Source organism: Mobula birostris, chromosome X, assembly GCF_030028105.1.
Source record: "Mobula birostris isolate sMobBir1 chromosome X, sMobBir1.hap1, whole genome shotgun sequence".
Classification (NCBI taxonomy): domain Eukaryota; kingdom Metazoa; phylum Chordata; class Chondrichthyes; order Myliobatiformes; family Myliobatidae; genus Mobula; species Mobula birostris.
Genome location: NC_092402.1, coordinates 62,933,074 through 62,948,667, shown reverse-complemented (window position 1 = coordinate 62,948,667; position 15,594 = coordinate 62,933,074). Strand labels below are relative to the sequence as shown.

The 15,594-nt window shown below is 45.4% G+C and overlaps 1 protein-coding gene across 11 annotated transcripts in view; it reads right to left on the bottom strand.

Moving 5' to 3' along the window:
* The window catches only part of LOC140191795 (RNA-binding motif, single-stranded-interacting protein 2-like), a 269,357-nt gene that overhangs the window by 151,284 nt on the left and 102,479 nt on the right, over nucleotides 1–15,594 (bottom strand). For 7 of the 11 annotated variants that reach the window (XM_072249564.1, XM_072249565.1, XM_072249566.1 and 4 more), the window contains one exon: nucleotides 1,944–2,110. In XM_072249564.1, the coding sequence (XP_072105665.1) occupies nucleotides 1,944–2,110 (167 nt within the window). The remainder of the gene's footprint in view (nucleotides 1–1,943; nucleotides 2,111–15,594) is intronic. The other 4 variants (XM_072249557.1, XM_072249562.1, XM_072249559.1 and 1 more) reach the window with 1 other exon arrangement.

Sequence of the window (15,594 nt, the reverse complement as noted above, 5' to 3'; positions counted from 1 at the left end):
TCAACCACTTCCTCTGGCAGCTCCATAGTCCCACTAGCCTCTGTGTGATGAAATTTTCGCTAGGGTGCTTTTTAAACCTCTCCCTTCTCACTTTAAACTTATGTCCTTGAGTTTTGATTCCCCAACTCTGGGAAAAGGACTGCATGCATTCACCTTATCTACACCCCTCATGGCTTTGTACACTTTTATAAGGTAACTACTCAGCCTCCTGCTCTCCAATTAACAAAGTCCCAACCTGCTCAACTCAGACCCTCAAGTCCTAGCAACATTCTCATAAATCTTCTCTGTGCTCATTCCAGCTTAATGACATCTTTCATTTAATAGACGACCAAAACTATACCCACTACTCCAAGTGCACCCTCGCCAATGGCTGGTACAACTGCAACAACCAGAGTTCAAAGTTCTTGCGGGCATACTCAGTAACTCCAAGAACCACAACAGAATCAATGAAAGACCACATTCAACAGGGTGGACAATGTGCAAAAGACAACAAATTGTGCAAGTACAAAATTAAAAAGTAATAATAATAAATAAGCAATAAATATTGAGAACATGAGATGAAGAGTCTTGAAACTGAGTCCATAGGTTGTGGGAAACAGTTTGATGTTGGGGTGGGTAAAGTTATCCCCACTGGTTCAGAAGCCTGCTGTTTGAGGGGTAGTAACTGTTCCTGAGCCTGGTGGTGTGAGTCCTGATGCCCCTGTACCTTCTTTCTGATGGTAGCAGTGAGAAAAGGGGGGTCCCTGATGATGGATGCTGCTCTCCTGTGACAGCATATCATGTAGATGTGCTCAGGGATGGCTTTTCCCATGATGGATTGGATTACAACATAATGTTCCAACTCCTATCTCTGAATGGTGGCCAGCATGCCGAATGCCTTCTTCGCTACCATGCCTATGCCCGAGATGGGCACTAGCAATCACCCACAATGCCTTGCTGGCTGATATGTGGTTGAAGGGATAAATATTGTCTGGGTCATGAGGAGGTAACCTCCCCCCGCTCTTCAAAAGAGCACCAAGGGGTTTGATAGCACCTACAAGAGGCACTGCTTCAAGAAGGCAGCATCTGTCATCAAAGATCCCCACCATCTAGGCCATGCCCTCTTCTTGCTGCTACGGTCAGACAGGAGGCATAGAAGCCTAAGGTCCCATACCACCAGGTTCAGGAACAGTTGCTTTCCCACAACCATCAGGTTCTTGAACCGACCTCCACAGACGTTCCCTGGCTGGGCAACAGAACTCCACAGACCACTTTTTGCATTGCTGTGGATGTGCTTTTTTTTAAATGTCTTCTTTTGCACTGTCTTTTTTCTTCACAGTCTGATATAATTTATGTTCAGTGTGTTGTCAGTACCGACATGCCTGTGCAGCTGCTGCAAGTTTTCCACTGTATCTGTACCACACCGTACTTGTGCACATGACAATAAACTCGACTTGACTCAAACCAACCATGTTCTGACTCAGGTCAGAAACCGACCCTCTGTCATTTTGCACATCACAGATACAAAACAGGCCTTTGGCTCTATGTCTGCACCAGTTGTTTCATCTGACACAGCTTAGCACGTCTTTTGACATTAATGCTATATAAAGCATGTAAAATGCTACTGTTGTACAAAAAAGCCTTCTAAAATATGCAGCAACAATCATCAGCTCAATAGCATTCTGAAACTACCCTCTCAATGTAGAGTCCAGTCTTTAAACACCCTTAGCATTGCGACAGCTTTTCTCATTCTTCATTGGAAACTCAACTGCTTTATAGAGAGTGCACTCTACCACAAAAACCATGAGACAGGCAAGTGGCAGGGGAAAGCTTTAACTTGAGTTCTCATGGGGGGTGGAATACATTCTCTCTCATCGCTGATTCAACAAGGTTCGCCCGCAATCCTCAACAATGATCATCCTTCCCTCGATGCACGATGGTTCAAAGCAGTCAGGGGTACTTACGGTTGGCAGAGCATGACAAGGTCCTGGTCAGTCGTGCCAGGGTGGAGCCCGCGGATGTACAGGTTGGTTTTACTCAGCTGCTCCCCGGTGACGCTGCTGCTGTTACTGCTACTATTGGTGTTCGGACTTGGTGGAGTCATTTGCTGGGCTGTTGGGGCATAGGGCTGCTGGCGAAACAAATACAATTATTTTACCCAGTGTGTGTAAGGGAAATCATCCTTCATATTTCTTGATCATACATAGAAGGAAGCCATTTGGCCCATCGAGTCGATGCCAGCTGTCAGAGCAATCCCATCATGTGCCTTCCACCCCACTGATTTCTAATCAGCTCCTCCAGATTCGACTCCTCGCCCACACACCTTTACAGTGGTCAATTACCCCACCTACCTTGTACATTGTTGGCATGTGGGAGCATACGGAGGAAGCCCACGCAGTCACACGGAGAACGCACAGATGCCGCACAGAGGTTGGGATCGATCCTGGGTCACTGGAGCTGTGCAGAAAGGGCACTAACTGCTGCGCCATTTGCTGCCCTGACACGAATCCCGCCAACTGTCCCACTCCCTCCCTCTCAAATCTGCACTACTACACCCCCCAACTCTCCCAAAGCCTTAAAGTTCTGTCCTTGAAAACTGCCAGTTCCCTAACCAGAGAGGAGGCTTAAGTCAACAGACTGTGGCAGGGACCCTAGTGCAAGCTAAAGCTGTGCCCCAAGTCCACAACCTTGTAATCATCAAAGTAGAGTCAAAGTTTAGACGCTGTTATCTTAAACCAACAGATTGTCACAATTCACTTAAATCTGAGGTCAGAGCATCTGTCTTATGACTACTTCTGAACTCGACCCAAATGTGGAAACACCACTGTGTCTAAAGCATGTTATCAGGTCTGTTAAACTTGTTATTGAATGCCTAGTTAATGTGTATATATATTTCTTATTGTAATTTAGTTATTATTATGTATTGCAATGCACTGCTGCTGCAAAACAACAAATTTCACGGAATATGCCAGTGATATTAAACCTGATTCTGATTCACAGCTGATCTGGTAAAGCAGAGATGTCCTTGGATGAACGCCAGTACTCCCAGACCAATGGCAGGGGTCCATCTCTTCTCGGTGAGAAGTTGGAGCAGGATTCAGACAATCAGCACCTTGAGCCCGCTCTGCCATTCAGCGGGATCGTGGCTTGATCCAACACTCTTGTCGCAGAGAAGCACTGCTGAGGAGGGTCAGACTTTAGTCAAGCTGTGGACGGGAGTTGACTTTAAGTGGCGGGGGGGCAGTGTAGGGCATGGGGAGGGGTGTGGGATGGAGGGGCTGTGAATGCTTGGGAGCATGGGTGGTCGTGCATGCAGGGGTGGGGTGCTTCGCATGTAGAGATTGAGCTGTGGGGGTTTTGTGAGGTAGTGAGGGAGTGAGTGGCAGTGAGGGAGGGGGAGTGGGTGAGGATTTGTGGGGTAGAGCTATTGGATGGAGGGATCAGAGGGATTCTTGCAAAGCTGTTCAACCAGCTGCTTCCATGTATCGTAAAGCTGATACACAACAGCAATAACATGAGAAAAGTCTTGCTTGCATCCCTAAATATCTCCCGCTCAAAAAAAATCTGTTTCGCCTGGCCCTTGTTCATGGGTTACTGAGAACAGCTTCTCTGTCGAGGTGTTCCAAACCTGTCATAATCTCAACCTGAGGTTGATCCAAAGTTAACCTTCGAATCAACAACCTTTCTTCCTGGAACCGTTCTGGTAAATCTCTTCCACACTCTTTCACCCTTGCTGAAGTGCAACAACCAGAACTGAACACAGTCCTCAATGGCTGTGACTTATGAAGGGTCAGCTTAACTCCCATTCCTCTGATTATGAAACAAAATTGTCTGTATTTTAGAATGTTGACTGAATGATAATTACAAGATTGCGAAGGAGGGGACAGAGGCACAGAGGAAGGAAATTTCAGCTGAAAACATAGCTGTCAAAGATGAACAGGTTCAGGTGATAATGTTCTGTCTGCTATTTTAAAAGTGCTGATAATAACATGGTTGAGATAAAGTCCAAAATTCAAAGTACGTTTAATGTCAAAGTACATGTAATAACAATGTCAAAGGTTCATTTTCTTACAGGGATATTCAATAAATCCATAATAGAATAATAATCATAATTGAATCAATGAAAGACTGCACCAACTTGGGCATTCAACCAGTGTGCAAAAGACAACAAACCCTGCAAGTACAAAAAGAAATAATCATAATAAATAAACAAATAAACAATAAATATCTAGAACATGAGATGAAGAATCCATAAATGTGAGTCCATAGGTTGTGGGAACATTTCAATGATGGGGCACATGAAGTTGAGTGGAATGCCTTACAGTGGCAACTCCCGCAACAATTCCCAGCGTCCAGAGTCGGATGACTGACAAAATGCCACTCGTTTCCACCACACAATGTGGCACTACCGTGTTGGAAGCACCAGCTCTGAATCAGATTCAGTAATGGGTCACAGTACACAAGTGTACAGGCACAAGGCTCGGAGAGGGCAAACCACTGTGGACATCCTGACATGCACAATGGAGTATTGACAAGGGTGTCCTTTGCAGCCTCGGGACATGGTAGGGTGTGGCAGCTGGATCAGCAGCCTGCGCTGTGTGGTAATCCGAATGTAGGATGATGGCAGTACAGCTGGAGGCCAGGAAATCACATGATGGGGTCTCACCTCAGGTTGGGACAGCACTCTCACTGGAACTACACTGCACCACAAGATACCACTGGAGTGACACTGCACCATGAGATACCACTGAAGAAAGTTGGTGCCTTCATTACTGTACCTTTGCAGTCCCCACACATACACATGCCTAAGAGTGGAAGAATTCATCTTCAGCAGCTGCCCACATCCACACCACAACCAACAACATAGGAAAGGTCTTAGGAACTTCACAAATTTTGGCAACAGGTCAAACAGAGGGCCACAAATGCTGAGGGACATCTCACAGAAAGAGGAAGGAGACAGCTCTGGGGGTTAATTCTCAAGTGAAGGCACAACCACTAAGGGTGTCATGATTACTCACAGAAATGAATAAGATAAACATCTGTGGTCTTGCAAGACTTAGCTATGGTCTCTATCCCACAAAAGAAAATGTGCCCACCCCACCTCCCTTATTTGGTTCCATGCTCCACCGTCCTCTGCTACCTGCAGCCCTTTGTCACCTCCTGGACTCTGTTACTATCTTCACTCTCCCCTCCTCCATCTGCCAATTGTCCCTCCTCACCTGGTTCCACCCTGTCAACCCCATTCTCCTCCCTTCTCCCCATAACCTCTGCTAATCAAGACCTTACAAATCTCCATTTTAAATATACCCAATGACTTGGCCTCCACAGCTGTCGGTGGCAATGAATTCCACAGATTTACTACCCTTTGATTAAAGGGATGCCCTTCTATTCTGAGGCTGGGCTCTCTGGTCCGAGACTCCTCCACTATTGGAAATGTCCTCTCCACATCCACTCTATCTAGGCCAATATTCAGTAGGTTTCAATGAGATCACCCTTCATTCTTCTAAACTCACAGACCCAGTGCCATCAAGTGCTCCTCATATATTAATCCTTTCATTCCTGGGATCATTCTTGTGAACCTCCTCTAGACCCTCTCCAATGCCAAGCACATCTTTTCTTAGATAAGGGGCCCAAAACTGCTCACAATACTCCAAGTGCGGTCCGACCAATATCTTATAAAGCCTCAGCATTATATCTTTGCTTTCATATTCTAGTCCTCTCATAATGAATGCTAACATTGCATTTGCTTTCCTTACCACCAACTCAACTTGCAAGTTAACCTTTAGAGAATCCTACACAAGGACTCCCAAGTCTCCTTGCGCCTCTGATTTCTGAATTTTCTTCTCATTTAGAAAATAGTCCACACCTTTATTCCTTCTACCAAAGTGCATGAGCATACACTCCCTCACACTATATTCCATCTGCCACTTCTTTGCCCATTCTCTTAATCTGTCCAAGTCCTTCTTCAGACTCCCTGCTTCCTCAACACTACCTGCTCTTCCACATATCTTTGTATCATCTGCAAACTTGGCCACAAAGCCATCAATTCCATCATCCAGATAATTGACACATAATGTGAAAAGAAGTGCCAAAACTTGCGGAACACCACTGGTCATTGGTAGCCAACCAGAAAATCCCCCTTTATTCCCACTTTTTGCCTCCTGCCAGTCAGCCAATCTACTGTCCTTGCTAGTATCTTTCCTGTAATACCATGGGCTCTTATCTTGTTTAGCAGCTTCAAGAGCGGCACCTTGTCAAAGGCATTCTGAAAATCCAAATAAACAAGCCCCGATGAAAGGTCTCAACCCCAAACATCGTTAGGGTGAATGCATGCAGGCTTCTTCTCCTCAGGCTGGGTGAAATGAGAACTCAAGGACATAGGTTCAGGGTAAAAGATGAAATATGTAAGAGGAACCTGAAGGTGAACGTCTTCACTCAGAGGCTGAGTGTTGAACAAGCTGCTAGTGGAAGTGGTAGACATTTGTAACATGTACAGTAAGAGAATTTGGATAGGTACATGGATTGGAAGGGTATGGAGAGCTATGGTCTGGCTATGCATAGATGGGACTAGACAGAAGACCAGGCCGGCATGGATTAGATAGGTCAAAGGACCTATTACTGTGCTGCAATACTCTATGCCTCTGTGACTGTCCATTACCCCCGGCATATGCTGCCTGATTCCGTTAGCACTTTGTTTCTTGCTCCATGTTCCAGCATCTCCCATCTCGTGTCTCCAATGGAAATTGTGATTTAACCTCCCACATTATCTCTTCTGAAAGCAATTGATATAAACTTTGGTTGCTAAGAGTAGGAAGCCCCATTGGTCATTAGTGGTAAGCTGAAGTCAATGGAAAGCAGTCTCACTTACACTGAACATAGAACATAGAACAGTACAGCACAATATAGGCCCTATGGCCCACAATGTTGTGCTGACCTACTTTACGATCAATCTATCCCTTTCCTCTCACTTAGCTCTCCACTTTCTTCCATATGCCTATCTAAGAGTCTCTTAAATGTCCCTAATGTATCTGCCTCTACCACATTCCCTGGCAGTGCATTCAATGCACCAACTACACCAACTCCTCTGTGCACAACACTATGGCCCAGCATTTGGAGAAGTTCGGAGAAACGACAGAAGGTGTTGTTGACAGTGCCCACCCACCAGTACACAGTTCACTGATGCCCCCTTTGGCTCATGCCAGGACTACTTGCTCAAAAATAGAGCACTTTGGTCAGAAGGTGGACCAAAGAGTTGGATTCCAGAGGTGAGGGGAGATTGACTATCCCTGACATCAAAGCAGCATTTGACTGAGTGCAGCATCAAGGAGCCCTGGGAAACCTGAGGTCAGTGAGCATCAAGAGAAAAACACACCAGTGAGTGGAGTTACATCTCACACAAAGGAAAGCAGCTGTGGCTGTCAGAGATTAATCAACTCAGCCAAAGGCATCCCTGCAGCATGTCCTATGAGCCAATCATCCTCCCCTGCTCCACCAATCACTCGCTTCCATCATAAGGCCCAAACATGGGGAAGCTTGCTAATGACCATAAGACAGAGAAGCAGAATAAGGCCATTCGGCCTATAAAGTCTGCTCTGCCATTCAATCATAGCTGATTTATTTCCCCTTTCAACCCCATTCTCCTGCATTTGGCCCGGCAACCCTTGATGCCCTTGCTAATTAAGTACCTATCAATCTCTGCATTAAATATACCCAATAACTTGGTCTCCTCACCCGTCTGTGGCAATGAATTCCACAGATTCACCATCCTCCGGCTAAAGACATTCCCCATCATCTCTGTTCTAAAGGGACACCCTTCTGTTCTGAGGCGGTGTCCCCTGGTCCCGGACTCCCCTGTTATGGAAACATCCTCTGCATGTCCAATCTATATTCAATATTCGCTAGGGTTCAATGAGATCCCCCCTCATGCTTCTAAACTCCAGCAAGTACAGGCCCAGAGCCATCAAAATGCTCCTCAAACGTTGAGTTAACCCTTTCATTCCCAGGATTCTTCTCGTAAATCTGCTCAATATCTAAGAATATGGGCACAAAACTGCTCATAACACTCGCAACATTGTGAGAGTCCAGGACCAGAGGGCACAGCCTCACAAGACTCCAAATGACTGAACGTCGTTACCTTCCATTCTCAGCTGCAATGTTACCACTTCTCAGTTCAGGCAGAATGACCCAACCATTCAGGCACAGCCTGAGAAGTGATCAGTAACATCCGCATCACATAAATGTTACACAGTGACCATCACCAGCAAAAGAGAGTCCAAACCATCCACCCCTAACATTCAATAGCATCACTGAGACCCCCAGTAGCAACATCCTGGGGGGGGGGGTGGCATGGGGCCACAATTTATCAGAAACACAGCCATATCAACCTCATAAATGCTGGTTTAGGCACTGGGGATCCTACAGTGAGTGGCTCACCTCCTAGCTCCCCAAAGCCTGTCCACCATCTCCGAGGCACAGGTCAGGAGTGTGATGGAACTCTCTCCACTTATCTCCAACAGCAGTGAGGAAGCTCCACTCCATCCAGGACAAAGCAGCCCCCTTTAAGTTCTACTCAATTCACCACCCTAAACACTCGCTCCCCCTATTACCAGCGCACAGTCTGTGAACAGCACTGCAGTTACTTACTCAGGCTACTCGACAGACCTACAGCCTCCACCACCAAGAAGGGTGAAGGGCAAAGGGTTTCAGGTGTAGGGGAACACCACCACCAGCAGGTTCCCCTCACAAAGAAGACATAGCAGTGTCCATATTAGGAGTTTGAGGAGACTTAGTATGTCACCAAAGACTCTAGCAAATTTCTACCGATGTACCGTGTAAGCACTCTGACAGGTTGCATCACAGCCTGGTATGGAGGCTCCACTGCACAGGATCGAAAGGGGCTGCAGTGCATTACAGATTCAATCAGCTCCATCACAGGAACTACCCTTCCCACCATCGAGGACATCTTCAAAAGGTGATGCCTCATGAAGGCAGCATCTATCATGAAGGACCCTCACTATCCAGGATATGCCCTCTCTCCATACTACCATCAGGGAGGAAGTACAGCAGCCTGAAGGCCCCCACTGAATGTTTTAGGAACAACTTTTTTCCCTCCACCATCAGATTTCTGAATGGTCCATGAACCCATGAACACTACCTCAAGATTTCACTTTTGTGCTATTTCTTTTTATTTTATGTCACTGCTGATAACCTGATTCTGATTCTCCAAGTCATGCACTATCCTAACTTGGAAATGATCACTGTTCCTTCACTGTCACCTGGTCTACATCCTGGAGCACCCTCCCCAACAGCACTGTGGGAGCACCTTCACCAGAAGGTAGCTCACCCCCCACGTTCTCAAGAGTAGCTAAGGATGGGCAATAAATACTGGTCTTGCCAGTGGTGCCCAGATCCACAAATGAATATTTTAAATGTTCAGCCAAGGCCTGGTTTGCTCTTTCAAGTAGATCCAAACAATTTTTTGGTGCTAATTTTAAGGGCAAGGAATAGTATAAACTGAGTCTTACCCCAGTGTTGGTGACCACCATAAAAATACTTTTACTAAAAGCAATATTGAGCTTGTTACTGCTAATGAGTGCTTCTGGTAATACTCTGCATCACAGAGATTCAAACTCTCAGTTACATTTTAGGGAGACACAAGAGATTCTGCAGATGTTGGAAATCCAGACCAACATGCACAAAATGCTGGAGGAACTCAGTAGGTCAGGCAGCATCTATGGAAAAGAAGTCGACATTTCAGGTCGAGGTCCTTCATCAGGACTGGAATGAAAGTGGGGAGATTGCCAGTATAAAAAGGATGGGGGTGGAGGTTGGTGAAGTGGAAGAAGAGCTGGCAGGTGATAGTGGATCCAAGTTGGGGGGGCGGGATAGATGTAAGAACCTGGGAGGTGTTAGACAGAAGTAACAAAGGACTGGATAAGATGGAATCTGAGAGGAGAAGACAATGGAACATATTTCCCTCCATGAATGCTGCCTGACTTGCTGAGTTCCTGCAGCATTTTGGGTGAGTTGCCCAAGATACTTTTTATTCCCTTATTTAACACTGTGGTGAAGTGACTTTGAAAGGTGTCCATTTCAACTGCTGCATTTGCATGTGGAATTGAATCATTTCTACTTCCTGACATAGCGCATTCAGTGGCTGCTTCCCGAATCAGAAGTATAATTTATCATAAATATCAGAGAAAACGTGTACAAACTGAAATACAGCATGCCTGCAAACAGCTGCTGGTGTTTATTGGAGGTAGCTGACACCATGCTGTGTGAAAGTTATCATTTATATACACGTGTATTAGATATTTATTTGCATTTTAAAAATACTGCATTATTAATGAGCCTGATTTTTATACTGTCCACTGTTGACATGACTCAAGCAAAACATCCAATAATGTGCTACATAATTTATTTAACACACTATGATATTGTTCTCCCTGTAATCATCTCATTATAGATTTACAATCCTCCTAATATATTTTCCCTGACTTTCTGCTCTTGATTTCTCTGCTTCTCCTGCTCCCTTATTTTCTTTCTTGGTCTTTCTCTCCTGCTTTCTCCATATTCACTTCTTCCACCCTCCCTTTCCCTCCCTTGCCCTGCCGGTCCCCCTAACTCTGGTAGTTACAGATACTAAGGAATCAGGTTGAATACTTTGAACCCAGAGAGTTGGTAAATTTTAGTCCAGCAAGGTTATTAAAGGTTGAAACAATGAGGGTTAGCAAGTGGCAGGTGAGATTCGTAGGGCTGAATGGGCTCTCACTGACCCAGGAAATGTCAGCCAATGCACACCCTCCACCATTGGAGGTTGCTCCGTCTATTTTCCCCTTGCTGCAGGGAGAAAGGCAGTTTCCTGTGACATACAGCAAAGCAGGAAATGTCAGAGATATCAGGCGCCAGTAATCAGACTCTTGAACGGACCTTTTGTATGCTAAAAGATGAACTCTTGATCTCCGAATCTAACTCACCTTGGCCCTCGCACTTTATTTGTCTGCCTACACTACACTTCATCTGTAACAGCTTATTCAGCATTCTGATTTCTTATTGTACTACCTCGATGTAATGTATAGAATGATTTACAGTGCAAGCAGAAGCTTTGCGCTGTATCTCGGCACTTGTGCCAAGAAGAACCAGATTACCAATTCCAATATATGAAACAAGAGACTGCAGATGCTGGAATCTGGAGAAAAAGACAACCTGTAGGAGGAACTCGGCATCTATTGGAGGAAAGGAATTGTCCATGTCAAAATCTAATACAGTGCTTTGACCCAAAATGTGGACAATTGCTTTCCTCCCACAGATGCTGCTTGACCCATGGAGTTCCACCGCCAGATTTCACCGATAATTATTACTTACACTCTCCATCCCCCTTTATCCTTTTCTAAAACCAGAGTTCCTTATATTTCCATACGACATAGAAAGAAGCCATTTGGCCTATTTAGTCAATCCCATCAGACCTGCTCCTCTTATTTCCCTGAAATATATCTCCTCTTACAAACTCTGGGTTTTCCTGCAGCTCACATAAACACTTTGGGCAATTCGGGGCAATTAATGCACTAATTGCCATGTCTTTGGCATGTGAGAGGAAACCGGAATACCCAGAGGAATCTCGCACAGTCACAGTAAGAAAGTGCAAACTCTGCATGGACAGCGCCTGAAGTCAGGATTGAACCCAAGTCTCGGGAGTGGCGAGGCAGTGGCTCTACTCACTGCTATGCTGTGCCACCCAAGAGGTGTCTGAAATACTGATGACATCACATCACAGCCACTCCCCTGGCAGTAATTTGTGACATCACACCGAAAGTAACTCTTCCACCCAAACACAGCCTGAAGCTGCAGAACCCTGAGACTCATTTTGCAAAGTGCTTGATAATCCAGGGCTGTTTACTGTGCAGCTCAGACTGGCTAGATCTCCCAGTAACCCACTTAAAAATTCAGCCTCATCAACAGCCCGAGACTTCTGAAGTAGAAGTTCATTGCTATCACCCAACATCAACTGCCTGGTCTAAAAAAAACTTTGTCCCCTTTGCTCTGCCTGGGAGGTTGGGTGTACCTTACCTGCCTACACCACCAACATGCAGCCCACTCTCTGAAGAGCGGCCACCATTTGAATTCAGAAAGGGTGGCAGCCACTGCACACACAGCAAGATCCCGGGCAAAGCACTGAATCATCTGGCCTGAACTTCTCAATGATAAACATTGCTCCGGGCACTGGAGAAAGCTACTCGTCTACTTGTAGGACACAGGGATCAGTTCTCTGCCAATTCATACTCTATGAGTATGTTTGGCAAATTTGCCCAATAGATTTTGCATGAGGCTGCTAGTCCCAGACCACAGTTGGATATTCCCTATGGAGAAATCGGCATTTTCCCTTTTGTAAGCAAAGACTGGACTAAATCATGAGGTTTCAATTCAAGGTACATTTAAATTTAAGCACATGATACAAGAAAGTTTGTCATTATTGACATAGGACAGAAAATTGGCTGACTGGTAGAAGGCAAAGAGTGGGGAAAAGGGGGCCTTTGTTGATTGGCTGTTAGTGACTAGAGGTGTTCCGCAGGGGTCAGTGTTGGAGGAAGGCAAATGCAATGTTAACATTAATTTCCAGAAGACTAGAATATAAAAGTAAAGATGTAATGCTTAAGTTTTATAAGACATTGGTCAGAACACATGAGTATTGTGAACAGTTTTGGGCCCCATACCTAAAAAGGGATGTGCTGTCATTGGAGGTCAAAGGAAGTTAACCAGAATGAAACGGTTTATGTATCAATGTATTTGAGGGCTCTAAACAGAGTTTAGAAGAATGGCAGGGGGGTAGTCTCATTGAAACCTACTGAATATTAAAATATTAAAAAACCTAGATAGAGTGGATATGGAGAGATTGTATCCTATAGTGGGTGAGTCTTGGACCAGAGGGCACAGCCTCAGAATAGAAGATGCCTCTTTAGATCAGAGATAAGGAGGAATTTCTTAAGCCAGAGGGTGGGGAATCTGTGGAATTCATTGCCATAGATGGTTGTGGAGACCAAGTCAAAGAGGAGTTTGGTAAGAGGTTTCGGGGAAGGCAGGAAAATGGGGTTAAGAGAGAAAATAAATCAACCATGATTGAATGGCAGAGCAGCCTCGATGGGCTGAAAGGCCTTATTCTACCCCTATGTCTTATGGTCTTACTGTCATACAGCATGGAAACAGGCCCTTTATCCCAGTGAGCCCGCAAAACTAATTAAACACCCACTTATACTAATCCAATGTTAACCACAACAACCTTCCCTCAACCAGACCCCACCCCTCAACCACAAACCAGGGGCAACTTACAGCAGCCATTTAATCCACCAAACCGCAAGTCATCGGGATGTGAGAGGAAACCCACATGGTCATAGGGAGAACATGCAAACTCCACACAGATAGCATCCAAGGTCAGGTCTCTGGAGCTGTGTCTAATAAATCATTGATTTCCCTACTCAGTTAGGCCCATGGACTGGTACCCCCTATTTTTAAAATTCTCATCCTTGTTTCCTTAATAAAAATGGACAGTGTTCAGAAACACTCAGCAAGTCAGGCCTCTGTGGAGATGGTTACAGAATTGACATTTCGAGTTGAGGGCCATTTGTCAGAGTTGGAAAAGAATTCACTAAAGTTGCAGAGAGGGTGAGGGAGGGGCTCAAATAGATCAGGGGAATATCTTTTATTGGATGAGGTCAGGGTTGTCAAAGGGTTACATTGCTGATGAATGGTTACAGACTGGATCTGGATGGAGACGCAAGAAGACTGCAGATGCTGGAATCTTGAACAGCCAGTACTATGCTGGAAAAACTCAGTGGCTCAAGCAGTATCTGTGGGGAGGAAGGAGATGATGGCAGGGTTTCAACCCAGAACATCGACAATTCCTTTCCTCCTTCAGATACTGCTCGACACGATGAATTCCTGCAGCAGATTGTATATCGGGTCTGGTTGGTATCTGGTTGTTTTCTATCAATCAGACAACTTCATCAACAATTTAGCCCCATAGTAATCCTGGCCTCATCCTTTAAACCAGGGGTCCACAGGCCCCTCAGTTAAGGTAGAGGTCCATGGCATAAAAAAGGTTTAAGCCATACTACCCTTCTCCTATCCATCCCTTTCCAACCCTCTCTTCAACTTTAAAACTAATTTGTTTTATTTTTTTCTCTTTGTTCCAATGAGACGAGTGGGAATAAACGGGACCTTTTCAGAATGGCAGGCGGTGACTAGTGGGGTACCGCAAGGCTCAGTGCTGGGACCCCAGTTGTTTACAATATATATTAATGACTTGGATGAGGGAATTAAATGCAGCATCTCCAAGTTTGCGGATGACACGAAGCTGGGTGGCAGTGTTAGCTGTGAGGAGGATGCAGGGTGACTTGGATAGGTTGGGTGAGTGGGCAAATTCATGGCAGATGCAATTTAATGTGGATAAATGTGAAGTTATCCACTTTGGTGGCAAAAATAGGAAAACAGATTATTATCTGAATGGTGGCCGATTAAGAAAAGGGGAGGTGCAACGAGACCTGGGTGTCATTATACACCAGTCATTGAAAGTGGGCATGCAGGTACAACAGGCGGTGAAAAAGGCGAATGGTATGCTGGCATTTATAGCGAGAGGATTCGAGTACAGGAGCAGGGAGGTACTACTGCAGTTGTACAAGGTCTTGGTGAGACCACACCTGGAGTATTGTGTGCAGTTTTGGTCCCCTAATCTGAGGAAAGACATCCTTGCCATAGAGGGAGTACAGAGAAGGTTCACCAGATTGATTCCTGGGATGGCAGGACTTTCATATGAAGAAAGACTGGATGAACTGGGCTTGTACTCGTTGGAATTTAGAAGATTGAGGGGGGATCTGATTGAAACGTATAAGATCCTAAAGGGATTGGACAGGCTAGATGCAGGAAGATTGTTCCCGATGTTGGGGAAGTCCAGAACGAGGGGTCACAGTTTGAGGATAGAGGGGAAGCCTTTTAGGACCGAGATTAGGAAAAACTTCTTCACACAGAGAGTGGTGAATCTGTGGAATTCTCTGCCACAGGAAACAGTTGAGGCCAGTTCATTGGCTATATTTAAGAGGGAGTTAGATATGGCCCTTGTGGCTACGGGGGTCAGGGGGTATAGAGGGAAGGCTGGGGCGGTGTTCTGAGTTGGATGATCAGCCATGATCATAATAAATGGCAGTGCAGGCTCGAAGGGCCGAATGGCCTACTCCTGCACCTATTTTCTATGTTTCTATGTTTCTATGTCTTCAATCCAAGACATGAACTCTTTTTCTCTCTCCACAGATGCTACCTCACCTGCTGAGTGTTTCCAGAAATTCCTGTTTTTGAACCCAATTTCCAGTGTCTGCGGTATCTTCTGTCACCTTCATCGAATACATCCTCTTGTGGCTCTGTGCCAGACAACCAACAATGTGAAGTGCCTCTGGAATGCTTCACGTCAAAGGTACTATTTTTAAATGCAAATGGTTGTTATCCATAAACATTTTCAAAGGAAGCAAATGCTTCCAGCGACGAAGTGCCTCCGTATTGTTAGCGCCAGCTTTTGGATGAGATGTTTGTCCACAAGCCATCTGCCCTCTGAACTGTGATCTAAACCAATGG